Source organism: Pipistrellus kuhlii, unplaced genomic scaffold (assembly GCF_014108245.1).
Source record: "Pipistrellus kuhlii isolate mPipKuh1 unplaced genomic scaffold, mPipKuh1.p scaffold_m20_p_6, whole genome shotgun sequence".
Taxonomy (NCBI): Eukaryota; Metazoa; Chordata; class Mammalia; order Chiroptera; family Vespertilionidae; genus Pipistrellus; species Pipistrellus kuhlii.
Window position 1 is genome coordinate 50507476 of NW_023425562.1, and position 27605 is coordinate 50535080.

The 27605-nt window shown below is 45.9% G+C and overlaps 1 protein-coding gene and 1 long non-coding RNA gene across 3 annotated transcripts; one reads left to right on the forward strand and one right to left on the reverse strand.

Annotated features, from left to right (window-relative positions):
• The first annotated feature begins 770 nt into the window (after positions 1-770).
• Positions 771-19064, forward strand: LOC123651499. 2 transcript variants are annotated; one of them, XR_006740269.1, is made up of 4 exons: positions 771-1002; positions 1088-1157; positions 16451-16568; positions 18955-19064. It is a non-coding gene; the product is annotated as an uncharacterized LOC123651499 (long non-coding RNA). The 2 variants fall into 2 exon arrangements; XR_006740268.1 differs by having other exon boundaries at positions 771-1157.
• MANBAL (mannosidase beta like) lies at positions 6594-19149 on the reverse strand. Its single transcript, XM_036417847.2, has 2 exons — positions 19000-19149; positions 6594-7494 (listed from the first exon to the last, which is right to left on the reverse strand). Exons 1-2 carry the CDS (start codon positions 19147-19149, stop codon positions 7390-7392), a joined length of 255 nt encoding a protein of 84 aa, XP_036273740.1. The 3' UTR covers positions 6594-7389.
• Between the last annotated feature and the right edge of the window lie 8456 nt (positions 19150-27605).

The window sequence follows — 27605 nt, forward strand, 5'->3', positions numbered from 1 at the left end:
CCTGCAGACTGAAGGGTCCCAGGTTCGATTCCGGTCAAGGGCAGATACCTTGGTTGTGGGTACATCCCCAGTAGGGAGTGTGCCTACATCCCCAGTAGGGAGTGTGCAAGAGGCAGCTGATCGATGTTTCTCTCTCATCGATGTTTCTAACTCTCTATCCCTCTCTCTTCCTCTCTGTAAAAAATCAATTAAAAAAAAAAAATGAGTTGCTTGATGCCTTGTGAAGGCCAAGGCCTTGATGCTGCTCTGGCTCAGGAGGCAAGGTACCACATCTCAGATTCGGCACTTCTCCCAGGCAGCCGTAGAGATGCACAGAGCCCCTGAGTGATTAACAACCAACAGGGACATCATTTTTCCCGCCCTCGTTTTCCAGAGGAGGAACTTGAAGCTTGGAGCAAAGAGGGCACAATCCACGGGTCCACGGTCAGTGGGGATGAATCTCGCTCACATACGTGGCCCCGACTCTGCCTCGTAGCTCCCCTCCCATAAATGCTGAGGCCTAGGTGTCCTTATCTGCAAAACCAGGTTAGACCCAGCAGTCTCAGAAAGCTCAGCCCCAGTGCCTTTCTATGAACTCGGAGGCCACAGGCCCCACGGTGGGGGGAGGAGAGATCCCTCAAGAGGCTGTTTATCATCTTGTTGTACCCACCCCCACCCTTGAACTCTCGGAGCAAAACATTCCCAGAAACAGGGTGATTCATTCACAGCACTATTTGCCAGTTCCAGAGAAAAGGCAGAACATGAAATACATTCTGCAACTTTTAAAAAAGGAGACAAAGCAATTTTAAGATGAAGTTTCCCTTTAGAGGACAGAGGCTGAGGGGGCTGGGACATACATCTTTTTCCTTCCAGAGAGCAAGCTTCGTGGGTGGGGAAAAGATCATGGTTTGAGCCAACTTCTCCCAAAACACAAGGTGGTACCCTCTAAGACCACCAAAGACAGCAGTGTTTTTTAAAACATGATGGGCTGAACCTGGCAACCACTGTTAATGTTGACTCAATGTGAGTTAAGACCAAATTAGATTGGCTGTTTTTTATGCTAATCCATGCCAGAATTCCAACTGATGGCTCCTTTTAAATTAAGCAGAGGGAAGCTGCTGAATGTTGGAGGGTTTGGACATCTGGCTACCCAAGCAGGCATGGACAGAGGTTAACAGGTGAGTCTGGTAGGGTCTTTGTGTAGAATGATAGGGAGAGTGACTGATTAACTTCCATAATCCACAGAAAACCAACCCAGAATGACTGTAGCAGTACAAAGAACGGGGGAAAGCTCTCATTTTAAAGGTACAGGATATCTGTGCCTCAAGTTATGAATTTGTACTCAACTCTTTAAAAATTGTATTTTTAGTTCCCAAACCCAATAGGGGCAGAAGTAGGAGTGAGCTTGATCTCTTTGCCCAAGTGAGAATGTGATACAATAAGAAAGCTCCAGAGATCTGGGTTCTAGTTTGATTCTGATTCCAAAGAGCTAGATGGTATTGAGCATGCTTCCGGCCCTCAGTGGGACTCAGTTTCCCCATCTGTAAAATCCCAGGGAAGAGAATGTGTTGAGGAAGAAGGGGCCCTTGAGAATGGGCTTTGGGGTCATTCTAATCTAATTTTCTAGCTGTGTGTCCTGAGGTAAGTTAATGAACCTTTCTGAGTTTTCTCATCTCTAAAGCAGAGGCCATAATATTTATCTCATGGGATTTGCTGACAACTTAAAATCACATAATGTGTACCAAGAGCATAGCGTAATACCTGGCCCACAGGAATATTTTTTGTTCAGGTGTAATTTACACATAATGAAACACTCAGATCTTAAAACATTCCATTTTGATGACTGCATATCAAGATAAGAGAACACTGCAATTACCTCAGAACGTTTTCTCATGCTGCTTCCTGGTCGGTCCTCCCAGGAACAACTCCTGATCTTATTTCTATCACCTGAGGTTAGTCTTGTCTATTTTATAATAGAATTCTCTATGAATAAGACCAGGCGGTGTGCATTGTATTTGTGTTTGTGGGTATGTTTGGCCTTTTCCCCTTTAAACAATAGCTTTGAGGTTCATTCGTGTTATTGGGTGTATGAGTAGATCATTGCTTTTGGTCTGTAGCATTTCACTGCATAAACACAATGCAGTGTTACCATTTTGTTGATCAGCACTTGAGCTATTTTCAGTTTTTGCCTATTATGATGAGAATTGCTATGAACATTCTAGCTAGAATTTAGTACAAGACTTCCATGGATAAGTATTTTCATTTCATTTGAGTAAATACCTAGGAGTGGAAAGCTGGATCATAAGGGTAGATGTATGCTGAACTTTGTAAAGAAACTCCCAAATGGTCTGCCAACGTGGTTCCTTTCACACTTCCACTGGCAATCTTTGAGAGTTCCAATCACTCCACAGACTCTGCAACATTTGCTGTGGTCAGTCTTTTTTATTTTCGTCATTCTGGTATCACATTGTGGTTTTCATTTGCATTTCCCTGATGACTAATGAACTCCTTTCGTGAGTTTATTTAGAATTTTTTTAAAGGTAGTTCCTCTCCCCTTTGCTACCATGTAGCTTTCAGCCTCCATGATTTGAAGGACTGTTGAATAAATGAGGAAGGGAAAATTGAAGGGAAAACTGAAAACTGAAGTTGGAGCTCTTTTCATTTCCACCAGAAATCGAGAGCTCCAACTACAAAAGCATGAGTTCAACCTGGGAACCTTCCTCTTAACTTCGGTTTCCCTGGACTGTGGGGGGTAAGAATGTGCTCATCTTCTGAGGAAGCCAAGATCATGTTTTAATGACAATAATTTTGTCTGGATTGAATAATCATTTTCATTGCTCCCATCTTAGACTATTACTATGCTGTAGGCATCATATATACCACAATGTGTCTAATTTTTCAATAACCCTGCAAGGTTGTTATGATCTCCATTCAGTGAACTTTGAAAATCAGAGATGTGAATTCCTTTGCCTAATACCACATAGCTACATCTCCATAGAATCAGATTCAAAATGTGACTGCTCCAAAATATCACATTCACCAAGCTGCCTTACACACACACACACACACACACACACACACACACACACACACACACACAAAGACAGAGGAATATTATTCGGCCATAAAAAGGAACAAAGTGCTGATATGATACATGAACCTCAGAAACATCATGTTAAGTGAAAGAAGCCAGACACAAAAGGTCACATATTGTGTGTGATTCCATTTATTCAAAATATCTAGAATGGGTAAATCAATACCTATCCACAGATAGTAAATTGATGGTTGCCAGAGGTTCAGGAGAGAGGAGAATGGGGAAAACTGCTTAATGGGCCTTTCTTTAGGGATGACAAAGTTAATTTGGAACTAGATGGGGTGGTGGTTACATAACATTGTGAATATAATAAATGCCACTAAGTTGTATACTTTAAATAGTTCATTTTATGTTTATTTATTTCAATAAGATTTTTTAACTCCACTCTAGAGTAATTTTACTATTAGTGAAAGTGGTGATTTAGTCCTTTGGGTAATGATGGCTCCAGAACCTGGGCCCAATCTCCTCCTCCCCTCCCCCCTCACTTGCCGAGAACCCTCCTTGAGAATTCCAGGGTGAAAGGGAGGAGGCAGCAGGATGACTCAGAGAGTGAGGCCCAAGGTCAGGCTGCCTGAGTTCATTTCCAGGTACCTCCATGCGTCAAGTGTAAAATGGGGATGATCATGTTACCATCCTCATGGGGTTGCTGTGATGGTATCATGTACACAGAGTGTCTGGGCACATGTAATGCTTATTCAATAAGCTATATTGCTGGGGCAAGCAACCTTCTCCTAATATCATCCACGCTGCAACTATTTCTTGAGCATCTACTACCCTGTTTCCTCGAAAATAAGACAGTGTCTTATATTAATTTTTTTCTCCCAAAGTTGCGCTAGGTCTTATTTTCAGGGGATGTCTTATCTTTCCATGCACTAGGTCTTATTTTCAGGGAAACACGGTATGTGCCAGGCCCTCTTCTAGGCGATGGGGACTCATCTACAAGCAAGAACAATAAACTCCTTTCTTCTTAGAGCTTACATTCCAATTGAGATACAAAAAAACACACCAAGTAAGTAAAATACATAGTATATTAGAAGATGGTATATGCTCAGAAGAAAAAATGAATAAGGGATAGGGACAGGAAGTTTTGGGGAAAGGTTACAATTTTAAATTGGGTTTAAGAAGGCTTCCCTGAATAATGATCTGAGGGAAGTAAGGTATATTCATTTCCTGTAGCTGCTGTAACAAGTATACAAACTTAGTGGCTTAAGACAACCCAAATGTAGTGATTTACAGTTAAGGTCAGGAGCCCAGAATGGGTCTTGCTGGGCTAAAATCGAGGCGTTGGCAGAGCTGTTTTCCTCTGGGAGCTCTAGGGAAGGTCCATGCCTTGTCTCTTCCAGCTTCTAGAAGCCGCCCACATTCCTTGGTTCATGGCCCCACATTACTCCAACATATGCTCCCATCACCCCATCTCCTTCTCTTTGACTTCCCTGCCTTCCTCTTTTCCGTATAAGGACCCTTGTTATCTTATTGGGCCCACCTGGATAATCCAGAATAATCTCCCCATCTCAAGATCCTTAATTTAATTATACCTGCAAAGTCCTTTTTACCATGTAAGGTGGTAGTCACTGTTCCTCAGGACTAGGATGTGGACATCTTTGGGGGCCATTATTCTGCCACTTGGGGCATAGTATCTAGAGAAAGTGGGAACAGCAAGTTCAAAGGCCCTAAGGCAGCAGTTGCCTGGCATGTCTGAAGAAGATGATGGCCAGTGAGGATGAAGTAGAGTGGGCGAGGGAGAAATGGTCTCACAAAGTCAGGAAGGTGAAGGAAGTGGAGTGGCACTCGCAGGACTTCAGCCTTTACTTAAATGGGAGCAGGTGAGGGATGCGAACTTACGGGCTTTAACAGCATCCCTCTGGCTGCTATGTTGAGCACAGTCTGTCATGGTTGCTGCATTATCTGGGCAAGATGATGGTGGCTGGACCATGGTAGTAGAGGAAAGTGGTGACATAAGGTCTCATTCTAGATTGTGAAGGTCAAGTAACAAGGAACCACTTAAGTGGAGTGTCAGAGAATGAGGGGAGTCAAGGATGACTCCAAGGTATTTGGCCTGAGCAACTGGAAGAATTACCCTATTTTTCGGACCATAAGATGCTCCGGACCATAAGACGCACCAGTTTTTAGAGAAGGGAAATGAAGAAAAAAAGATTCTGAAACAAATAGTGTCCTAAAATATTTTATGTGCATTAAAACCCAACATCATAGTCATAAACACATGTAATCAACCCTGTAAAGTAAACAGCAGCATTTAGAACCATTTTAGAGCCGGGCAAGCACACAGAGACCACACAGAGCCGGGCAAGTAAAAAAACTTTTTTTAAAATATATGTGTAGGCTATATTTGGACCATAAGATGCAGGGACTTTTCCCCCCCACTTCTGGGGGGGGAAAGTGCGTCTTATGGTCCGAAAAATACGGTAAGTCTGATCTTTAAAATGAGGAAGACCACAAAAAGATCGGACTTGGGATGGCTGGTGAGAGATCTGGGATTTGCTTTGAGATGCATGTGAACATGCAACTGAGTGGGAAGTCAGATATATAAGTCTGGAGTTTGGAAGAGAGGTCTGGAGGGATTTGTTTGGGAGACACGGTAGTATTTAAAGCCAGGAGCCTGGATGAGATCGCCAAGGGACTGCATGCAGAGATAAGAGAACACGGGCCCCTCTGAGGAGAACCCAGTGACACTGGAGGAAAACCAGGGGAGGGTGTGGTCTCAGAAGCCAAGAGCACTGAACATTAGAAACTGTTCAGAGTAAGTATGGAATGGGGAGGGTGGAATGGAAGATGACCACCCTTGCTTTCCTAGGTCTGTTCTCTGGCAAACAGCCTCTGGGAGACAATTTAAGGGAGATGGACCTTAAATTCTTGCGAGGCCCACTGGGGCAGTGCAGGGACCCTCACGGCACCGAACCTATTGACACTCACTATTTGTTAAATCCTGAGGAAAGGGCCATGGACTTGGGCCCAAGTCTGAGTTCTGGCACCGTCAGGAAGCCAGGGTTTCAGTTTCTCCTCTCTGAAATGGAGATGACACATGCTCACTCCTTAAGCTCCCCCTCATCAGCCATGACATTTGGGAAAGTGTTTGGCAAACTGTGAACCAGCTGGGTGAATCGGTCTTAAGTCGAGGCTTTTCCTTGGCAGCTGACTCAGGTACACGGCTGGACCTGTGTGACCCACCCCATGCCACGTGAGGCCTTCGACTTGATTTTTCTCAAGTCACTCTCACAGCTCCTTCCTCAGGCAACGGGAACTGGGAATGAGTGGGACCCGGTCCCAGTGGAAACTCTAACACATACACGGACATTCACAAGTGTTTCCAATGACTAAAGACCACACAAAGCAGCTGGCTAACCCTTCCTGAAAAGTTTTCCCGGGATGACTGCAGGGCTGCCCTCACCCGTGGCTACCCTCAGCCACAATGTCCCTCCTCTCCAAGGGTGAGCCCCTCCTTCACCCCTAAGGCAGGGACCAGGCTCCCCCTTTCCCTCAGCAACAGACAGCACACAGGAGGTTCAGCATGCAGGCCAGTTTATTCACATTCACTTCCCCAAAGACTTTCCCACACTGGTCAGGGAATGGAAGAATTGGGGGCTAGGGAAGAGACATGGGATATTGTAGAAGTGGAAGCCAAAAGGCTCACCTTGAATGTGTTATGAGGGATGAAAAGACTTTGGTCCAAGAGTGACAGGCCCCCATTTCAGAGACTCAGAAAGTTGGGCCCAAGAAACACACACTCATTCACCCAAACCTCTTCCATCTGCAAGGAGAGAACCAGGCATTGCCCTGACCCGGGTTTTCTGCTGGCGCTCACACCCGGCAGTTTTCAGACCTGGCCATAGCACTCTGGCCATGGCCATGGTGTCTTGACCTAAACAGAGCAGGTGAGGCCTTGCTCCACCTCACAAGCGGAGGAGACAAAGGTGACTGACTGATCAGCAGGTCTGCGGTGCACAAATGATGGGAGAGGGCAGTGTGTGTCAGCATTAGATAATGGCTCTGAAACGTAGTGTAAATCCACAAGGTGGGTAACTAAAGGCCAGATCTATGATTAAGTAGAAAATATAATCTGACCGGACTTGTGAACAGACTTCTCAGACAGTCTCTGCTCACAGGGTATTTCAGTCTTCTTGACTCTAAACCACCAAGAACAGAAGGAAGAGGAAGTGGTGGTCTGCCCAGCTGGGACCTGGGACTGTCATGATGGTCCAGATCTCTGAGCCTGGGCGGAGTGCGGGAACAGGACACTGAGTCCCCAGAGGGCGGCCTTCAAGGTCTCATCCCTCCCACCCAGCTCCACAGCTCATCTTCTAACGCTTCTTCTTGGCCTCCTTCTTGGGCCTCTTGTTTGTGGAAGGAGCAGCAGCCTTGGGCTTCCTCACTTCCCCGCTTCTGGGCTCAGACGGCTCTGTGTCCTGCATGGCGATAAAACAGAGTCCTGCTTAGATTAATCAAGCCTGACATCAGCAAAATGAGATCATGTCTGAAGGGACTTTGCAGACAGAAGCATGCCACAGAAACACAAGGATGGAAACCATGATGGCTGGGACCCAGGACGGATATGTGTGCAGGTTAGTCCCTGGGAGCTGGGTAGTTCTTAGTAAAGAGGGGGAGGCCCTGAGGGCAGGACACAGTCTTTGGAGTCTCATAGGCCTGGGTAGAATGTAGGCTCCTTCATGCTCCAGCCAAGTGACCTCGTGGGCAATCCGCTTCCCTTTCCTGTGCCTTGGTTTACCCACCAATGAAATGGAAGTAGCGATGCACAGCTTGGAGGACTAATATAAGTAGGCAATAATGCATAAAATGTAGCTGTACCTACTGGCTGGCTGGCCACCCTGGGCAGAGTCTGGGCAGAGTTTGGGTGAAGAGTCAGCTGTGGGGCAACGCCACTATGGCCTGCTCTCCCCTTCTGGCCTGCTGTTCCCCTCCTACCATTCAACCCACAGAATGCCAGGGCCACAGGGGTGGCGTGCTAGCAGGTAGTCAGTCATTGCACTGCTCTGTGGAACCTGGCAGAGGTACCCCATGGGGTGGGCAGAAGGCAGCTTCAGGGCAGAACTCCAGACTCTCTGACGCCTGGAGGAGCTCTGCTTTTACTGTCGTATACACTGTGATTTCTTCCCAATAAGACTTGGTTTAACCAAAGGTTCTGCAGCTAAAAGAGGTTCAAACTGCTGATCCAACCCTGGCCTTGGTTGTGCTGATATAAAAGCAGGCTTTGGGGAAGGGCCTCAGCCTCTCCAGCCACCCAGGCTCATGTCAGAAGTATCTGGCGAGGACTCAGTCCTGTCGAGTATCCTTCCTCCCCAGGTGATCAATCACAGTGCCACAGCCAAGCAAGACGTCAGCAAGTTCCACCCAGCTCCGAGAGCACTACCCACAGCTCCCAGCTCATCTGGCCCACAGGCGAACTTCACTTGGCCTACAGAGTTTGTTTTTAAGAATTTAAGCCAATTGGGAGATTTCCCATTCAATCCAGATCCATAGCTTTTTTGAAAACTTTAAACATCCGGTGACACTAGCCCCGAATCCCCTTGTGGAAGAAATGGGCTGAGCTGCAGCTGCCCCTTTATCCATGTGCCCACAGCCCCCACGACCCTGGTGCCCCCAACACTACAGAAAGAACATGTTTCTCAGTGCCCGGGTTCTTTTATTAAATAATTTGAAAACAAAAAAAGACTAAAGAATGTGAGGAGAGAACACACTTTTTCTGGAAGAGAAAAATATTTTCCCCTGTTTAATTGGACAACTCCCAGCTTCAGCTTGCTTTAAGTTCTATCCCTCCAGCTCACCCACTGGCCTCTGGTCTAAGGCTCACCCTACAGGACCTCGGCCGGGGAGGGGCAGTCCCTGCCAGAAGGGTCAGTCCAGAGGTCCGTCAGCTCTCTTATCAGCCAGTATCGTCTCCTCTCCACCCTGCCAGCTGAGACGTCAGAGGTAAAGGCCCAGCCTCAGCCCCAGGAACCTACAAGTGACCTTCTCAAGATAATAAGCAGGCTGGTCTCTCCTCTGGCCAAGTCTCTGATGACCACTCTGGACTTCCACAGCTTGTCCCTCTGTGCTGACACTGTTTATGTAACTTGAGAAGAAGAAAAAAAGTCCCATTATAAAAGCAAACAAAATCAAACTTCAGAGGAGCCAGTGTCTCAAGTGCACAGGCTGCAGGCTGCAGAGCTCAGCGGGAAGGCTACTGTTTAAGGCAAACCTCACAGGGCACAACGCCCTGGGAGACTTTGGGAGCAGTACTGGTCCGTCCCTGGAAAGCAGTCTGAGTGCCCTGGGCAAACAGACCCTGATTAGACCAATGGTTAGTGCACGGGGCACCTGCTGAGGCCTCCCGGGATCTCCAGGTGGAGCCCCACTCAGCTTCAGTGCCTCCTCCGGTTCCAGAGGGGCCCCGTTTGGAATCCACAGAGAAGATGAAATCCAGATGAAGATTCCTTCATCCACAAACCCTCTCTCAGGTGCCTCTCTCAGACCTCTCCCCTGATCCAGCTGCCTGTCAGATGACTAAGACTGGAGTCTCCCAAACACCTCCACCTCAGATGTCCTAGACCAAGGATGGACCCTTCTCCAGCAGGCCAGGGCCTTCCCCTCTCCCTCCTCCAACCTGTAGGCAGACCAACCAGAGTCCCAAGGAACCACCCTCTCCCTCCTCCACACCGTCTGGTTAGTCACCAAGTCCTTTGATTCAACTTTCCCTACCTCTTGACTCAGCCCCTCTTTAGCATCAGAGTCCCTACTTCAGTTCCCCCTCTGCTAACCAACCTCCCAGCTCTCTATGCCATTCCTGTGTACCTGCCAAAGGCATTTTTTTTAAATGCCCCCACCTTGAACCTTCCATGGCTTTCCATCACCCATAGTCTCATGTCCCACACCTGGGATGGCATCTTAGGAGACCACCTCTCCAGCTTCAACCGTGCTCTCCTCCACCACCTCCTCTCCCTACACACTGAGTCAGGCCCCAGATTCCCAACTGGTCACCCCTAACAAGAGGAGCACCTTCATTCCTTGGCCTCCCAGTAAAGCCCTCCCCATGGTTTGGTTCAGTACGTAGAACACTCTCCTACTCACAGGCTAATCTTCCTTCTCTACTCCTCTACTTATAGCCAAGTACAGCCCTCCTCCACCCTACCCTGCAGGGCCTCAGGAACCTTTTAATGCCACTATTATCTTATCATAGTTACATGTTCTCATGTTGGTCTCCTCTAGTAGCTTGTGAGCTCCTTTGGACAACTTCAATTGTTGCTGAATGAATGAGTGAAATGAAAGAACAGGCAAGATCTCCCATAACCTAAGACTAGGCGTCACTTTTTCCATGGCAAAAAGGACACAAGCAGATTTTAAACCCAATATACATAACCTGAAGCAATCAATAACAACAACAACAGCCACAATAGCTGCTCATATTATTTACAACTAGTGACCCAGTGCACAAAATTCATGCAGGGGAGGGGGGGTGGCCTGCACCCCCTCCAATCTGGGATCCATCGGAGGATGTCCAACTGCCAGTTTAGGCCCAATCCCACAGGACATCCCTCTCCCAATCTGGGACCGCTGGCTCCTAACCGCTCAGCTGCTTGCCCCGAACCACTCTGGCTGTTGGCTTGCTCGCCTCCAATTGCTTCCCCCCGCCAGCCTGCTCACCCCAAACTGCCCTCCCCCGCTGGCTTGACCATTCCCAACTGCCCTCCCCTCCTGGACTGATCACTCCTAACCATCTCTGCATCGGACCCACCACCACAGCTTTGTTCGGAAGGATATCTGGGAAGGTCTCCCAGTCTAATTAGCAGATTACCCTTTTATTAGAATAGATATGCCTGTGTTACATGGTTTGGATATATCTTATTTTAGCCTCCCAAACTGCCCTAATGAGCCCATTTTATAGATGAACGAAGAGATACTCAGAGAGGAAATGTGACTTGACTAAGGTCTCAGTTGGTGAGCAGCAGAGCCAGGATTTGAGCCTAAGCTCTTAATGGTTATATACAGGATAGCCTCTCCAGCTTCCTAAGTGACCTCAGGGTTTGGAGACAGAGAATTTGAGTCAACTGTGAAATTTACTTTCACAAATTGACACGGACAACTGGTTCTAGATTCTGTCTGTCAATGGGTCATCCAGAACCCCTGTTTGTGACTAAAGTTCTACAGGAGTCGGGAAAGTGGTTAGTGCTCCTCGAGTCAGGCTTTACTTTCTACAGATGAAAGCAATTCTCTGTAGGTGTATGTACAAATTAGTCATCGAGTCATCCGAATGTCTTACCTGTCTCCTCACCCAGACCTCCTCCTCCCTTTCCATCTCAATTTCTGGCATTGTCACCCACCTAGTTACCAAGCTAAACGGCTCCAAGTCATTTCTGAGTTCTCATCATTCTTTGGTGCCCCACATCCCACCTGTCCCCAGGTCCTGTCCACTCTGCCTTCCAATGGGCTCTCATTCCCCCGCCCCCTTTGGACAAACACAACTGTGCCAGATCAGACCCCGCAGTCTCCTGCCTGCCTCACTGTATCAGCCTCCCCCAGACTTTCCTCCCACCTGCCACATTGCTTTCAGAATGTAAAACTGTTGTTTCAGGAGACCACATCTGTTTTCTGCTTTAAAAGTGTCCCTGGCTCCCTCAATATAATTCCTAGAGCCTGAGCGTGGCCTCTGGGGCCCTGTCACTCTAGCCCCAACCCTGTCTCAGGACACACCCCTTCATGCAGCCCACTGCGTCCCTCTGGCTTACTGATCAAGCTCGCATCTCCCAGGTATTCAGTTCCCTGTCATGCTCAGCACAGGCACTGCGCATTCATCACCCACCCAGTGTAAGCAGGTTCTGAGCCAGGCACCACAGGGTAATGAGGAAGATAATGCATGCTTAGTGATGTGCACCATGTGGGTGCTTCACAAACATCAGCTCACTGAGCCTACCATCACCTTGACCAGCCAGCCACTGCAAGCTCCATTTTACAGGTGAGAAAACTAAGACTCAGAGACTGGTCCACTGAGGCACAGCTGCCTTCCATACAAGCTGTAGGGAGCAAGGCGGCTATTGCACACGATTCGGCTGCTGGGACCCTAGCCACACAGAGCTGGAGCTCCAAGACCTTGGCTGGCAAGAATGACTCTGAACGAATGGCTGACTTAATTTCTCTTCAACTGCATGTTGCTGGTACAAGCCAGGCAGGGGGCAGATTTCAAAAACTACAGCCCCACCTTTAAATCTGGAACACTTCTCTTCCTCCGAAGCAAGTTTTAAGTTTCCTCGACAATCACACTACCAGGAGGCTCCTGGGTCTGCAGAGCTGTCCTCTGTGGACAGAGGCCCCATCAATAATGAAGCAGTTCCACAACCGCTTATGAGGCCAGAAAATTGCTGCTATTCATCAGCTTCAAATAATCGAATCTGTGCCACAATGCATCAAATCCCTTCCAGCAGGGAAAGCGCCCAGAATTTTATTGTTTCCGCTACACAGTCAGTGTGGATTTGGTCCTATAAATCAGGACCAAATGTCACTCTGCACAGACTGAATCCATGCTTTCCTCTAAAATGGTCCAGGAAAGAAAACCTCTGTGCTCAGCTCAGAAAACCCCACACACCTTATCTCAGTCGGTCCTCAAGAACTCTGTGGGCCTCCTTTTACAGCTCAGCACACAGGCTCAGGGAGATGAGGGTGGGCCAGCACCCAGGCCAGGTGTGACTAGTGCTGAAGCTCCTGCTGCCCCACTGTGCAGGGTGGGCACTGAGAAGACCTGGCAGAGATGGAACCAGCTCTGGCTTTGAGGAGAACAGGACTAGCTGAAACAGGGAGCAGGGGAGGCCGTCCATGTGGGCTCCACAAGGCAAACAGAGACGTAGCGTCCAGGACATGCTTGGAAAGTCTGTGATTAGTGAGAAGAGCCTTAGGAATCCATTCCAGACACAAGTCAGCACAACGCAAGCCCTTCCCACCAGCTGGTCTGTGGTTCCCTATGTATCCCGCTGTCTCTCCCACAAGCAGGTATACATCTCAAGACCATGTTTATACTTTCACCCTGCCCATTACACAGCAATCTCTCAGAGACAACTCACTAAGTGGAAAAATACCTGCTGCCCATTTCAATTGCAAACTCCTCCTAAGCTTAAAAAAAGTACAGGGCAGGATGGCACAGATGGTTCTGCAACCTTTCTCCTAAGGCAGTGGTCGGCAAGCCACATGAGGCTCTTTGGCCCCTTAAGTGTGGCTCTTCCACAAAATACCACATTTTCAGCAAAGGCCAGCTTAGAAGTACCCTAATTAAGTTAATAACAATGTACCTACCTATATAGTTTAAGGTTAAAAGTTTTGGTTCTCAAAAGAAATTTCAATCGCTGTACTGTTGATATTTGGCTCTGTTGACTAATGAGTTTGTCAACCACTGTCCTAAGGTATTGAGAATAGGAATACACTTGCCCAGGTTAACTATTTAGTAGGGCAGCCTTTCCTGGCAATCAGGGGGCCTAGAATAAGATCAACACCCTCATGCAGAATCTCCCAGCAGAGCCCTGAACTTCTAGGCCACTGCCCCGAGGGTGCCGCCCAAACATGGTTCCAGGTCTCCAACACTGTAGGGTTTTCTGGCTGACAGTAAAGTCTACCTGGGCATTGCATTGAGAGCCATCACTCCTGTCAGCAATTCTGGTGAGTTGCCCTCCCCTGGACCACAATGCTGGGCATAGATAGTCTCTGTCTGCCCAGCACCTTTTGATTAGGGCCCTTCCCTTTCTCTATCCCTGGTTCTGGGGCCTCTCAGTCACTGTGGACTAGGAATACTAGTAGACAGTTCAAGCTGCCTGGCAGAAATGGTACCCATTGCCCTTCCCACCTGTGGAGAAGGTGCAAGCGTGTGAAGAAGAGGTCTTCATGAGTTTGGTCAGGGGCTTAGAGAAATGGCCCCTCTTGCTAGTAAATAACGAGCAATTGGATGCAGACTGGGGCCGCTGCAGCCAACTTCCTGACACATGGCAAGGGCCTGAGAATGAAGTCAACACCTGCAGGAAATCCTCCAGGAATGAAGAGACCAACAGAGCCCTATCGAGCCTCTGAACCCAGCTGTGCCTTGAAATTCCCAGTTCGAAGAGCCAATACCATTTTCTGGGGAAACTGCTGGAGCTGAGTTTCTGAACTTTCAACAGAAAGTATCCCCATTAATACAAGAAAAGGCTGTGGCAATCCACAAAGACTTCAGAGTGAAAATGAAGGCACCGGGTGGCTTGGGAGATGTGACCTAAACATCTGAAGATATTAAAACAGTCAGCATTTAAACTACTAGGAGTATCATGGTTGATTAACTGCCAGATGAACTTTTACTACCTGCTGCGTGAGTCACTGAACTAAGGCCACACCCGCTGGCTGAGGGGTGAGTGGATCCATATTGTGTGTAGAAACTGGTCCAAAGGAGGCTTGGGAGTCAGCGCGGGCAGGCTTTCAGGAGGAGAGGGGAGAGGGCTCCCTACCTTCACTATCTTATCAGCTACTCTTGAAATTCCTGGATCTGGACTCCCACTTTCTTAAACTATAGCACTCCACTCCGAGAAAAGCTTTGGACTATCTTCCCAGAAAACGTGCATGAACATGAAAATGTCACATTTTTGTAGGGAGCTCAGACTTCTAAAGCCTTGCTAGGGACCCCCTAGGGACTCAGGAACTCCCCATCAAGAACTCTGTTCTACTGAAACCAAACTAAGGAGCAGCCTGAACACAGCATTGTCATCAAACTGAGCAGCTTCTCCTAAATCTCGCAATTGTTTTCATCACCCGGTCTCTGTGGGGAATGGGTTTTCCACGTGCTCTCCTTGAACCACTAGGTGGTTTTCAGGGAAACCACAGTCTCCTGTTTGTCTGCCCACTGCTCAGCCCCGTCTCCTGAGAGAGTGAGAGGAATGCAGACCCCTGCTTTGTCTGCACAGCGCTCCTGCTCCTTTGAGAAATGACCTTCCCCTCCGCTCCCAAAGGTCACGCCACAGGACCGTGGCTGTCCCACACTGGCCATAGCTGTCCCAAGTTAGGCCGCTACAGTTCCTTCTCTGGGGATTTTGAAGTTGGGACCAAGCAGGAAGGCAGCCTCCAGATGTTGCAGCTGAAGGACCTCAGCTCTGGGAGCTGTTAGTGGCCATGTTTCTTCTTAACCACAACGACAGCACCCAGAGGAAGCAGGGCCCAGGTAAGAGAAGTGAAAGGCAGGAGACAGAGAGGAGAAGCAAGGAGATGCAGATGCTGAGTGATGGGGTCCCAGGTTCCCACCCCTTCCAGAGGCCCAGCTGCAAACCTGCTTGGGCACAGCACCCCCATCTTTTCAGTACATCTACACTGCACAGAAGCTACTTCAAGTAGTGCAGGCAATGCCTTAAGTTCAGGCCTCTCCTGAATTTTAATTTTCCCTGAAAAGCTTAACAATTCATTCTTAGGGTTTTAAGAAATAACGCTATGCTGATAAAATAATTCCCAGGTCTCTATTCCCGAATTCTCACTTGGATGTCTTGCTATCATTTTATACCTAACACTGTAATATAAATGTTTTAGCTACTCTTGAAATTCCTGGATCTGGGCTCCCACCTCATTAAATTACAGCACTCCACTTTGAGAAAAGCTTTGAACTATCTTCCCAGAAAATGTGCATGAACATAAAAATGTCACATTTTTGACATTTTTGGTTTTAGGCGACCCTGCTAGAGGTTATGACCCACAGGTTGAGAACCACTGCTGTAGAGCATAAGACCATCAGAAAACACAGATATTTACATTACGATTCATTAACAGTAGCAAAATTACAGTGATGAAGTAGCAAAGAAAATAATTTTATGGTTAGGGGCCACCAAAACATGAGGAACTATATTAAAGGGTCATGGCATTAAAAGGTTGAGAACCACTGGTCTAAAGACTACTCCAATGGCTACATAACAGAATCACCTGGGTATTTGAAGAAAATACTAAGCCAGAGCCTCAGAGAACAACTGAATCAAAATTTCTATGGGGGCAGCTCATGCTTAAACAAATGTTTGCTTTCTCGGGTCTTAGTTTAATGAGGTGTCAATGGGGGGAAGAGGGTGTCCTCATTTGGCTTAGGATTCCAGGACCTTTAGTTTTGATTTTACCAATTGGTTCTTGCTCCTAATATGAAAAGGAAGGGGGTGGTGTGGGAAGTATTTGTATGTGTTCCTTTTTCTTCCCTGATTACCCTCAAAAGAGCTTTCAAATAATCTCCTAAGTATTGAAGTACTGAAGTCATAAACTAGTTGCAGAAAATCAGCTTACTGGAACAACAGGAAAGACATTCTTTTGCTTTGCAAAGGCTTTCCCATCATCTGGGGCCAAAAATATTATCTTCTGACCCAAAAAGCTACTAATAAACCTTGTTTCTTTCTATAGGCCAAGCAAGAGAGATGATTTTGCCACAAGCAACAAAGCAAAATGAACAAGATTGTTCTCTGGATCCTCCCACCTCCACTCCTGCCCTCTCCCACCTCCAGCCACCCTCCACTTCCAGGTACCTGCCTCCGGCCCTTGGACTGTCTGGAGTCCACAAACTGTCCCCATTCCAACAGACTCCCTTCTTTCCTGAGAACTGCCTAGCCCCAAGTCATCCCCCCCCCTATTTTTCCCCTCCCCATCCAAATTCCAAATCCCACTAGCACGCTCTCTCTCTTTTTGTAAGATTGTTTATGCACAGAATATTGTGTTCCCTCTCCATTTCTTCAGGAGTCTGAGTGAGAGAAAGTTGCAATTATGGAGGCACACAGAGGAAAGCTGGCATAACTGGGGCCATTGCTAGTGATGCTCCAAAAAGAAGTTAAATTAATGGTACTGTATTTTTTGTTACTGTTCCATTGGAATATTGGGGGTAAAGCTAAAACAGTAACCTTATGAAGACAATTCACTCATGTGAGCCTCACTCCTCCTAAATTACAAAGATAAGTAAAGCTTATGTACTATATTTATATTTTAAAAGATGAGATTGTCGTCCCAAATTAATCTCTAAATGGCAGGGTAAGTCAAGGGAGGGAGAATGGAGGCATACTATAAAGGCTTTGTCAACTCCCTGCCTCAAAAGACCTCAACCCACTGCACCACTGAAAACCTCAGAGAGCAGTAAAGGGCACCCCTTTCTGAAAGTTTGCTAACCCGATCCAGGCCTCTGTAGCTAGCCTCATAGGGCGAAGACACAATCATCAGCTCCCCAAAAGGTCACACACCTCTGACTTTACACCTCTGCCTACAGAGCAAGAACATTTATCGCCTTCCTCCTTTGGGACTCTTAGCTGGCTTCACCATGGCCAATGACAGTAAAAATGTTTATTATTTATAATGCCCAATACCATCATGCCATGTCTGAGGACAAAGCTCCAAAACACAGGGATTAGGTTTTTAGAATGTGATACAATTGGGGGTGGAAAAACTCCAATCATGACCTCCTTCTCAAAATACCAGAATAAGAAATAGAGATGGACAGAACAACCCAGAGGCCTAGAGCCTGTCCGTGTTTACCAAGGTTCCCAGCCCCCACACTGCTCCTCACTGCCTGTTCCCTATGTGCTAGAGCTCCTCAAGGCCCCTCTTCTCATCTCCCTCCATATTTTCCTCCTTAGGAGACTTCATCCTCTCCTTTGGCTAAGTTACAAGTCATCAATTCCCAAATGTTGGTCAACCCTCAGCCCAGGTGATTCTCCTGATAGACAATATTTCACACAACTAAATGGAGCTCTCACAGACTATTTGAGCATTAGAAAAACAACACCTAAAATTAATTAAAACATAACAAACATATAAATATACAATATATGTTCAAAATATATGAAAACCAAAGCTTCACTAGTTAAAATTGGAGATTGCTAAAGTCCAAACTCACTACTCTGAAAATTAATAAAGAGAAAGACAACAAGCATAAATCCTGCCTTTTAATATGAACATTTCAGAGTAACCACACAGGCAATAAGGAAAAGGCCTCTTCAATGAAAAACTCCAAAAATAAATGGAGAAAGAAATAATGGATCTAAGCAATGATCATTAATGAGTGCTAAAACCATCTAGGTGAAAGACTTATGGGATTTTATAATAGAGGGATCAGTAGCTTCACCTTAACCCAATGATCAATCCTAGAATCTTTAAATGTGTAACAAGCAGACACCATCTGCCTGTTTATGACGTAGGACAGGAAGTACACAGCACCAGCTATGAGGTGTTCTCACCAATAACCTGATCTGAATTGAAGCAAGCCTCTATATCAAATTTTCTATTAATAGGAAATATGTGAAACAGAGAAACAGGGCAAGTGACAACACAGAGACACAATCAGCCAAATCCTGGATATGGATATCACAGATGACAATGACTTGCTTTCACCAAGATATTAATATTTTGAGAAAAGTAAGGGTGGTGGTGGTGGTGGAAGGAGGGTGTATAACTATAGAATAAGAGTCAAAGCAACAAAAAAGCCAATCTGATCATGTCATTCTTTTACTTAAAACCCTCTGGGCTCTGCCGACTCTTCTGCAGCTCTCCCATCGTGTCCTCTCAGCGCTCTAACCACCATCACCTGCATTCAGTTTCTTGAACTAGCCTCTCCTTATTCCTCAGGTACTTCCCATGAGTTCCCTCTCCCTTGGGGAGGAGAAGTGACCTAGCCATAATACACCCTTGTAACACCCTGTACTTCTCAGATGTGTATGTTTCACATCTGCCCTTGAGGACAGACACCACATCTTTTAGCAGAGTGTTACACTAAATAAAAATCTGCTTAACACACAGGTGAACAAATAAAGTATTAATCACATGGTTCAATGCCACCAGGCAGGAAGTTGGGGACACGTTATCAATAAAGCCCAGCATAGTCCCTGCTGATCTTCATTGCTGTGATATCTGTTTTTACTACCCAGAACCCAGGCTGAGGAGCTGAGGGACACAGAGAAGGAAGGACTCACCGCCTCGTGGGACTTGGGAACAGGTATGATGATGGCCAGCACACAGATGAGCTGGAAGATGGCCCCCAGGAAGAGTCCATACCGAAGCAGGTTCTCCAGGAACGTGGGCTCAGGCACCTCAGGAGGTGAGAAGTCCAGGTCGGAGGCCATGGCTCCTGCTATGTGAGGTCTCCTCTGACTCCCACACTCCAGAGCCAACTCCTAAAGGCAAAGGGTAAGTGTCATTTTCTACAACTGACTTTTAAACGGTCCCATTACACAACACACACACACACACACACACACACACATATATGCAAGAATATATAAAACAATTGTGGTGAAATCAATTATTGAATCTAGATGGAGTATATATGGATAATCATTGAACCATTCTTTCAACTTTTTGGTATGTTTGAATTTTTTCCAATTATAAAGTTAGGAAAAAATAAGTAAGTAAATGCAAACACTTCAACAAAAATCTCAAATCAACACACATTTACTGAAGGCCTGCTATGTTTCTTGTGTGTTCATTTATTCATCTAGTCATTCATTCAACAAATACTTATTGAACATCAAGCATTTAAGAGCAAGCAACACAGACATATCTCTATTCTCATGGGGTCTATATTTCAGGAAAGAGGCAAAAACATATCCAGATGTGAAACACCAGCTATTTAAAACTGTTTAAAAAAAAAAAAAAAAAAAACAAGAAGGGTATCACTTATTTTGTATAGAGCGACAGGAAGTGCTTTCTGAAGGAGAGATTAGAATAAAGTGGCCAAGATATGACATGTGTGAGTAAACCATAGTAACATCTCAGGGCACATATCCCAGGCAGAGAAAAAAGAAAGAGAGAGGCCCGGGGGCAAGGATATGAGGCCAAAAGGGTCAGAAAGGGGAGCTCAGGATGGGAGAGAGGAAAGAGGTAAGGACAAAGATGAGAACCCTCACACTTTCGATTTGATTAACATGTAAAGCCACTTTGAGCAAAGAAGTGACATGACTTGACTTACACTAATGAGGGGAAGTGAGGTGCAGAGTGGACATGGAGATCAGTGAGGAGGCTATTGCCAGTAACTCAAATAAGAGATGCTGGAGACTTGGATGACAGGGGCAGTGGTGGAAGGTCTGGCTTCAGCTCACCTCCAGCCTCTCCTTCCGGCTGAGCCCCCCACTCCTAATACCCTGGTCAAACTGAAAGAACTGCCTGTAATTCTCTAAGAGCAATAGGCTCTTCCTCCAAGGCTGAGCCCTAAAGTGCCACCTCCCAGGCATGTCTTATTGCCACCTTCCTGACTGAACTACTTCCCCTCTCCCTACGAGGATCGGCCTAAATGGGCAGTCGGACATCCCTCTCACAATCCAGGACTACTGACTCCCAACTGCTCATCTGCCTGCCTTCCTTGCCCCTCCCTAACCGCTTCTGCCTGCCAGCCTGATCACCCCCTAACCACTCCCCTGCCAGCCTGATTGATGCCTAACTACTCCCCTGCCAGCCTGTTTGCCCCTAACTGTCCTCCCCTGCAGGCCAGGTCACCCCTGTCATTCTCTGCAGGTCTGGTCGCCCCCAACTTCCCTCCTCTGCTGGCCTGGTCATCCCTAACTGCCCTCCCCTATAGGCTTGATCACCCCCAACTGTCCTCCCTAGCAGGCCTGGTCCCTACCAACTGCCCTCCCCTGCTGGCCATCTTATGGCAGCCATCTTATGTCCACATGGAGGCAGGATCTTTGACCACATAGGGGCAGCCATATTTTGTGTTGGAGATAGTCAATTTGCATATTACTCTTTTATTAGATAGGATAGAGGCCTGGTACACAGGTGGGGGCCAGCTGGTTTGCCCTGAAGGGTGTCCCAGATCAGGGTGGGGGTTCCCTTGGGGTGTGGGACAGCCTGAGCGAGGGACTATGGTGGTTTGCAGGCTGGCCACTCACCCCCCCAAGCGACCCAAACAGAGGTCCTGATATCAGGGATTTATTTATCTTCTATAAATGAAATTTTGTAGCCTAGAACAGAGTCAAGCCTCTTGCTTACTCCATGGTTGCCGCCATTTTTGTTGGGATTTATTTACCTTCTATAATTGAAACTTTGTAGCTTGGAGTGAAGGCCTGGGCCCACCAGGGTATGTGGAAAGCTTGGCTTCCTCCATTGCTGGGGAAACCCAAGTCTCCTGCTTGCTCCATGGCTGCAGCCATCTTGGTTTGTGGTTAATTTGCATACTCACTCCTGATTGGCTGGTGGGCAGAGCTTGTGATGGTTAATTTGCATATTACTCTTTTATTAGATGGGATGGGTACAAAGTTTCAGTTTGGCATAATGAAAAAGTTCTGGAAATAGAGGATGGTGATGGTTATACAATATTGTGAATGCCACTGCATTGTATAGTTAAGATAAATTTTATGTGTATTTTATCACAACAAAAAATAATTTTATCTGTTTCTTTTTACTTTTTATATGTTACTACTAGAAAATTTATAATTACACCATGGCCTGCATTGTATTCCTATGGTATAGCTCTGGCTAAAGACTGTCCTAAGACCTTTCTCCACTTTGGCTCCGCAGCTTATTACTTTGCAACATTTTCCAACATGAAAGAGGAGTGACTAAAGCATAACAAAAATGACCTTCTAACTAAGGAGACTGGGACTTGTACAAATGTATATTGTATCTTTTTCAACCTGTCCTATGCTGTGCCAACAAGGTGGCTGCCTTTTCACACCACTTGTCTTCTTTGGGAATCGCCTTCAAAGCCAGAGCCCTCCTCCCCCTCTTTCCCCCCTAAGTTCTCAGAGCTGGCAGATCTTCATCCTCCCAGGAAGAATTTTATTTCTGGAAAGCACCCAACATCATCTGGATCCAAGTGTGGTGAATCAGGTGGGGCAGCAAGCTCAGGAATACCATTTATGGTCAAATATAAGGTACGATGCTAAGACACCAGGAAGATTTTTTGGGGTGGCTCATAACCTGGCCCTGAAATGAATTCCAACGCAGTCTTGTGAGAGGAACTTCACTGGAGGAAACCTACAGCCCAGCAGGGCTGTACATACTGTGCCATGTAAATAACAAGGTGTAAGAAAGGCCCCACATTCTTGTTGCACCTTATACACACATTTTTTAAATGTTTCATGCACTCTCTCTCTTCCCCTTCCCCATGTCCTCCCCCATGCTCGTTTTATTTGCCTCTTCTGCAGCTCACTTCTTCTAACTCTGTGACTTTCTAAATAAACTTTTTTTTGGGGGGGGAGGGGAGAGAATGCGTTCAGCCCCAAGCTTTACCCTTAAGGTTGTAACAAGCCTACTTGGCTTATTGATATTTAGATTTATTAGTGTTACCAACAACACTGTTGTATCTTCAGTACAATAAAAACATGGGCCCTAGCTGGTTTGGCTCAGTGGATAGAGCATTGGCCTATGAACTGATGGGCCCGGGGTTCGATTTTGGTCAAGGGCATGTAGTACCTAATTGCAGGCTTGATCCCTGCCTCTGGTAGGGACACATGCAAGAGGCAAACAATTGATGTGTCTCCCTCACATCGATGTTTCTCTTCTCTAAAAATCAATAGAAAAATATCCTCAAGTGAAGATTAACAACAACAATAAAAGACATGAGACCAGAAGTCAGGAATCCTGGGCACAAACCCTGACTCCATCAGCATTAGCTACACTTTGGGCCCATCTCTTGACCCCGTTCTCAGGAGCCAAACATCAATATCCATTCAAAGCCATCATACATTTAGTGGTTTTTTTTCCTTATGGCAATTGGGCAATATATAACAAGAGCCATAAAAGTGATTATATCCTTTGACTGAATAACTCACTTCCTAGAATTATAGTAAGGAAACAATTCAAAAGAAGAAAAAGGCTTCAGGTATAAAAAAGTTCATGGCAGTGCCATTCATAATACTGAAAAACAGGAAGCAATGAAAGTGTCCAACAATAAAAAGCCAGTTAACCCAATTATGGCACACCATGGCATATCTCCCCTCACCAAAAACACAAACATAAATGGTATCAAGTCAGGGGAAAGTCTTTGCAAAATAACATTAACTGAAAGAAGAAACAAAAATGGTGATGAAGGAAGGGGACTTGACGTGGAATGGTGAACACACGATACAGTTTAAGATGATGTGTTGTGGAACTGTGCACTTGAAACCTATATATTTTGTTAACCAGTGTCACCCAATAAAGATATAAAGCATATAAAAATACACAAATATGTCCCTCCCAAATAAAAAACTGTATCATAAAAAAAGAGAAGAAAAAAGTAAAACAATTACATAAACACTGTTATTGCAAATACGTAGAAACTGTGATTTCTTTGGCTAAAGATCAAAAGAGGCCACAGGAAAATGTACATTGCTGTTAAAGTGAAAGAGTCATTAGTTCCAATTTTTGGAATAATATTGAAACAATGAATATAATTTACAAGGAAAATCCTGCCCTGATCAGTATGGCTCAGTTGGTTGGAGCCTCATCCTGTATAATGAACGGTTTTGGGTTTGATTTCCGATCAGGGCACATACCTAGGTTGTGTGTTCAATTCCTGGACATATCTGAAGGCGATCAATAGTTCTCTCTCACACCTATGTTTTGCTCTCTCCCTTCCCCTCTAAATTCAATAAGCATATCCTCCATTAAGAATTTTTAAAATAATAATTACAAAATTTAAAAATTAAAAGGAAAATCCATGTCCTATCAACTTCCTTCACAAGACTTTTACAGGGTTTAATGAAGCACTGTCCAAAAAAACTTTCTGCAAAGATGGAAATGTTCTATATTTGTGCTCGTTAATATGGTAAGTCACCAGCAACACCAGCCTGCCTGCCAGTATTTCTGGGTTTCCTTTCCCGATTACACAAGTCACAAGAGTCCTACTCATCCTTTAGTTCTCAGTTAGGAGCATTCCCTCAGGCTTCCTGTCTCAGACTTTGTTCACTTCCCATCCCCCCAACACACCCTGGCCACTGTCACAGCTGTAACAGAAAATCATCCTTCTCCAGGGTACACACACACACTCACCTCATTCACCTTACAACCAGTCTGGGAGGCAGGCATTACCGAGGATGAGGAAACTGGGGCTTAGAGAGCTCCCATGGCCCGGCCAGGGATTACTTGGCTGAGAAGTGGCGAAGTCAGGATTGAAACTGGCCCTCTCCTCCAGACCCTGAACTCTCACCAATGGTTTTCAAACAGTTGTGGGAACCATTTCTAAAGCTGTAACCAGCACTTTTTTCTTTTTAACTTTATTAGCCAGCACTTTAAATAAATGACAATACAGAGCTGGGTTCTCAACCTTTGTAATGCCGCGACCCTTTAATACAGTTCCTCATGTTGTGGTGACCCCCCAACCATAAAATTATTTTCGTTGTTACTTCATCACTGTAATTTTGCTACTGTTAATGAATTGTAATGTAAATATCTGACTACTTCAAGCAAATCATCCAAATGACTGCCAACAGTGATAACTTATATTTGGTAGTATAAGCCCTTGATGTGATGTGATAAGAATGGCACTTTATCTCTGTGGTCTTCCTCCCTATAGCTTATTACTCCAATCTAATCAGGAGAAAACTAACAGACAAACCCAATTGAGGGCCATTTTATAAAATATCTGTCTAGTAATAATCAAAACTGTCAAGTTTATCTAAAACAAGCAAAGTCTGAGAAACTATCATAGCCAAGAAGAGCCTAATAAGATATGACCACTAAAAATAATGTGGCATCCTCGATGGGACATTAGGGGGGGAAATTGAGCAAATCAGAATAAAGCATAGACTTTAGTTAATAAATTACTAATACTGGTTCATTAATTGTGAAAAATGTACTTTACTAATGTAAGATGTTAACAGGGGAATTTGGTGTGGGGCATATGGGAACTCACTGTAGTATCTTCATAATAATTATGTAAATCTAAAATTGTTCTAAAATAAAAGTTTATTGAAAAAGTCAACATTTCAAAATAAATAACCTGGAGAAGTTTATAGCTCTCCAGACTTAGCAAATAGAAATAAAATCTTCTCTAAGACTGAAAAACCTAGATTCCGCGTATGTTGGTATGGGATTCTTGGCTTCTAATGAAGCGATTTTAAAATTCTGTTCTGAGCCCACAGGTGCTGTAGCTCAGGTTACCGGAATTTGCCAGGTTTGTCTCCATTGTGGGACGTGCAGGAGGCAGTCGATCAATGATTCTCTCATCATTACCCTTTCTCTCTCTCTCTCCCCCTCACTTCCTCTCTGAAATCAATTTTAAAAAATATTTTTTAAAGGCATGCATTTTTAAAAAAATAATAAAGTTCTGTTTTGAGATGTCAACTGGAACAGACTAGGGAATAGAAAAATCAGTGTCATGAGTTGGTCACTGTCCTATAGCAATGGGCTGTGTATAACCAGACCCATCCCATTACAACAAATCCCCAAGAATGCTCCGAAGTGGGTTAAACTTTTGCAGAATGTCCTCCGAGAGCAAAGTCAAACTGGAAGCCAGTAAGTAGGCTGAAACAGGGGTCCAGGGGTCCTGTAAAATGTAATTCACGAACTAGAATTTGTTACACCACTTAGAAAGTGTGAGGTTTCACACACTCGCTTCCCAGCTGCTCTGAAAAGAATTCAGCCAACATGCACTGTGCACCTACACCACCTGCTTCGCATGCAGCATGGTCAAGCCGAGGAAGCCAGAGATGGCCCGCGGGCACACTCAGCACCGCGGGGCACTCAGGCCTCGAACCCCGGAGTCTGGCTCCACCGGTCGGAGGAAAGATCCGATCACGACCGCGAGGAACGCGGAGTTCTGGCCGGGACAGCACCAGGCGAGGCCTCCGCTTCCCGGGTACTCAACTTCCCTCCGCAGGTAACTTCCTAACGGCCTCTGAGAAGTTACTCTGGCCGCGCGCAGAGGGTCTGAAGCGGGCGGAACAGAGCCGCGGGGACCGCAGAGCCGCGGGCCCCACCCGAACCCGCGCTCCCGCCCGAGCCCCGCCGGGCCGCCGGCGTTACTGCCGCACTCACCTCCCGCGCCGCCCGCGCCTCTCCCCCGGAAGTGGTTCTCTGCGGCCGCGGTTACCGGAAGTGACGCGCCTGAGCAACCAGCGGGCTCAGCTCCGCCCGCGTTGCTAAGGCTGGTGGTTTGTTAGACTTTTGTCCCTGCGCTGTGGGTTTGAGCCAGAGAGACTGGCCTGGGGAAGCAAGATCGAGACCCCACCCCCCGCGCTTCTCCAAATCTATCACTCAGCCCATGTCAGCAAACGTTTATAGATGTTTATAGAAGAAGCCTTAATTCTGTGCCAGGAGCCTACAATGCAGAGGAGAGACAAACAAGCACATTCTTATAATTATAACAGAACCAAAATATTAGGATGCGTTCAGAACATCCTCGGAGCACCAACTCTATGCCTTGTGCTGGTTACCGGGGCTACAGTGCTAAAGAGAACAGGTGTAATCTCTGCCTTCATGGAGCTGGCATTCTGGTGGAAGGAGAAAGACTAAAATAATTAAAGAAACATGTAATCATATAATGTGATAAGTATTTGGAAGCCAAAGGACTGGATTCTGTGACTGAGTATGGGTGGGCAAATAGAGGGAAAGGAGATCTAGTTTAGTGTTTGGTAACCAGCCTCCAGCATGGACCCCCATGACTCCTAGTATTCATGCCCTTGTGTAGTCCCCTCCAACACTGAATAGAGCAGACCAGTATAACCAATAGGATATTGTGGAAATCATGGAGCATGAATTCCAAGATTAACACATAAAAGACATTGCTCTTCCTCTTTGCTCTCTTTTGATTTCTCACGGGGAATTCATGTTGTGAAGACAAGCAGCCCTTGAAAGAGGCTTCCCTGGGTAATAAATGAAGCCTTCTACAAACAACCAGCTCTAACTTGCCAGCCATGTGTGTATGCTCAACCTTACCAGTGGATCCTCCAGCCCCAGTGAAACCTTCAGATAACTTGCAGCCCTGGCCAAAATCATAAAATATAATCGTATCAGAGGCATTGAACCAGAAACACTCAGCAAAGTCATACTCGAATTCCTGTCCCACAGAAATTGTGAAATAATAAATGCTACTATTTTAAGCTCCTAAATTTCAGAGTAATTTGTTGCGCAGCATAGATAACTACTTTGTAGAAGATCAAGGAGGAGAGGGGTTGAATGCTGAAGATTCAAAAAATAATTAAGACCTAATCATATGCCCTCGCTGGTTTTGGCTCAGTGGATAGAGCATCCACCTATGGACCAAGGGGTCCCAGGCTCAATTTTAGTCAAGAGCATGCACCTTGGTTGCAGGCTCCTTCCCAGCCCAGGCCCTGGTCAGGGTTAGTGCAGGAGGCAACCAATTGGTATGTTTCTCTCACATCGATATTTCTCTCTGTCTTTCCCTCTCTTCCACTCTCTCTAAAAAATCAATGGAAAAATATCCTCTGGTGAGGATTACCAACAAAATGTTACCCTAAAAGAGCTCACTCTCTCTTGGAGGATATAGACAGAAATTATTATATATAATTCACTCAACATCCACTAATCCCATACTATGTGAGGTTGGTATGGAGGATCCATTCACTCATTCATTCATTCATTCATTCAACAAATAGTTATGGAGTTTCTATTCTCATTCATGTGCTCTGGAACTGAG